Below are 2,217 nucleotides of genomic sequence, written 5' to 3'. Positions count from 1 at the left end.
CACCGTCTTTGATGATCTCCTAAAAAATTTCCAATGCGTTTATCATCCCGTAAAACACTTACGCTCATGATATCCGCGATACGTTTTGCGCACTCAAGAGCATGCTTGTATTTCGTTGAGCCATTTCAGAACCTGGTGGCGTCTTGCTGTCCTGGCCGAGTCGCGGACTTGAAAGGTACAGACGAGGACACTTTAATATGACGGACACTAATGAATGACACGAGGTTTTTTGTCAATAATTTCAGCCAATAGAATGTCAAAAACAATATTGTGGCCATGAGCTCACTTCGAATCGTGCCATGGAAGAGCTCGAGCTGCGAATGCTCCAGTGGGGTATCCGCGATGGTGCCGGAGCTGCCGGCGACGAGGATGACGCTGCTGAAAGCGACAGTAGCGGTGGCGGTGAGGTGATCTATCAGCTGAATCTACCATCAAAAGGTCGTCGTAGCACGTATTCAAACGAACTAAAGCTTCGAGTCGTTGAGAAAGTTAAAGCAGGCGGCAAAGTCGCTGCTGTAGCTGCTTCCAATGACGTGCACACTCGCACAGCTGTGTACGAGTGGATAAAGAACGAGGATAGACTTAGAGAAGCGTGTGCTAACAAAAAGAGCTCCAAGACCACGTTAGGGGGCCAGGGCCGTCACTGCGTTTTCCCATACGCAGATGAGCTCATACAGTGGATTAAAGCCATGCGTCGTGATGATTTTGCACTAAAAACTAACCACTGTGTTGCTTTTGTCAAGGAAGAATACAGCTCATGGGCTTCGGACTATTTGCTGACGCGTCAAGAGGACAGTCTACGACGTGCAATCCGTCGCGTAGCACTGAGTCGCGGCTTTTCGTTTCGTCGGGCCACCAAAACTATCATATCGACCAAGAGCTGCTCGCAGAGCAGCAGCGCTTTTCGGCAGAGGTTGGCGCCGAAATCAAGAAGGCGTACCAGCGAGAGTGCGTCTTTCAATGCTGACGAAACCGCGGTCTACTACGAGGAAGACCCCGGCATCATCCTTGCCGAGCGCGGCCCAAAGCAAGTCCGCGCGGGTCAAAGGACGCCGCCGTTCGGATCGAGCGAGTGTGCTGCTCACCGTTTCCGCGGCAGGAAAAAAGCTAAAGCCGCTAGTCATTTTCCGCGGCCAGCCAGGCGGCACAATTGAACGTGATATGACGGCATACTCGAACCAAGTCCTTGTAACCGTCCAACAAAATGGTTGGATGGATACAAGGGTTTGGAACGAAACGTTTATCCACGGTCAGTTGGCAGAATTTGTTTGTGACGAATTCCCAGACCCTCTAGCCATCTACGTCGACAATCTGAAGTGCCATGTGTCCGAGACCGCGCAGGAAGCATTCGCGTCGTGGGGGACAGAGCTCGTGCCTCTACCAAAAAACACTACTGCTGTACTACAACCTCTGGACGTGGGCATCATGGGCCCGTTCAAGAAGAAGCTACGCTCGCTGACGCTATCCTACAACTTAACCTCCATCCAGAGGAATGGGTCCCTGCCTCTGCGGGAGAGGCTGCTGGCGCTCAAGCGCATGTCTGCAGATGAGAAGAGAAAGCTGCTTGTAGACAGGGTAGTGACAGCGTGGGCGGCCATCGACGAGCGCTGCATCAAGCGGGCTTGGGAGAAAGCTGGACTGTAATACATCTTTACAGTTGATTGGATAAAAATATTAGGATTTGAAAGCATAGATAACGAAAAACCAAAAGTGTCATATTAAAGTGTCCTCGTCTGTAGTACGCGCTTCAGCTTTATCTGGGGCTTTTTTTGCAGCAGGTTTGTTCAACTTGTACGATAACTTCGACGTGGTGTGAGATATCGAATCGGAATTACCGCTTTTTCTTGCATACATAACGTGATGGCATGAGAGCAGCATGGTTTTTTATAAATACACAGGAGCATTGACAGAGCTAAGAACAACCGTAAAGCACAAGAAACAATTTTGCACGTTTAAGCACTCGTTATATAGCACCTGTTATGACACTTACGGACCCCAACAAGCCCGAATGAAGCTATTTCACCTCGTAGTGCGTCCTTCTTTCCTTGGATATCCAATATTGTTCTTCCACAAGTCGGTATGCGTACGGACTGCCTTCATAAGCTAGCGTTTCTAGCTCTTGATCAGCGCCTTCACAGCCCATCTAGCCACGTATGTAAGTCTTCGCGCGCACTTCATCGCAGCGACGGCCTGTAGAAGCATCATAGTATCCACATA

At 49.8% G+C, this 2,217-nt stretch overlaps 1 protein-coding gene across 1 annotated transcript; it reads left to right on the top strand.

Moving 5' to 3' along the window:
* Nucleotides 1–1,212: 1,212 nt before the first annotated feature.
* PITG_12704 (uncharacterized protein) lies at nt 1,213–1,644 on the top strand (the record flags this gene model as incomplete). Its single annotated transcript, XM_002900066.1, has 1 exon — nt 1,213–1,644. The coding sequence occupies one exon, from the start codon at nt 1,213–1,215 to the stop codon at nt 1,642–1,644; it is 432 nt and encodes a 143-aa protein (XP_002900112.1).
* Nucleotides 1,645–2,217: the final 573 nt, after the last annotated feature.

Source organism: Phytophthora infestans, genomic scaffold (assembly GCF_000142945.1).
Source record: "Phytophthora infestans T30-4 supercont1.27 genomic scaffold, whole genome shotgun sequence".
Classification (NCBI taxonomy): domain Eukaryota; phylum Oomycota; class Peronosporomycetes; order Peronosporales; family Peronosporaceae; genus Phytophthora; species Phytophthora infestans.
This window is presented reverse-complemented; position numbering and strand designations above follow the sequence as displayed.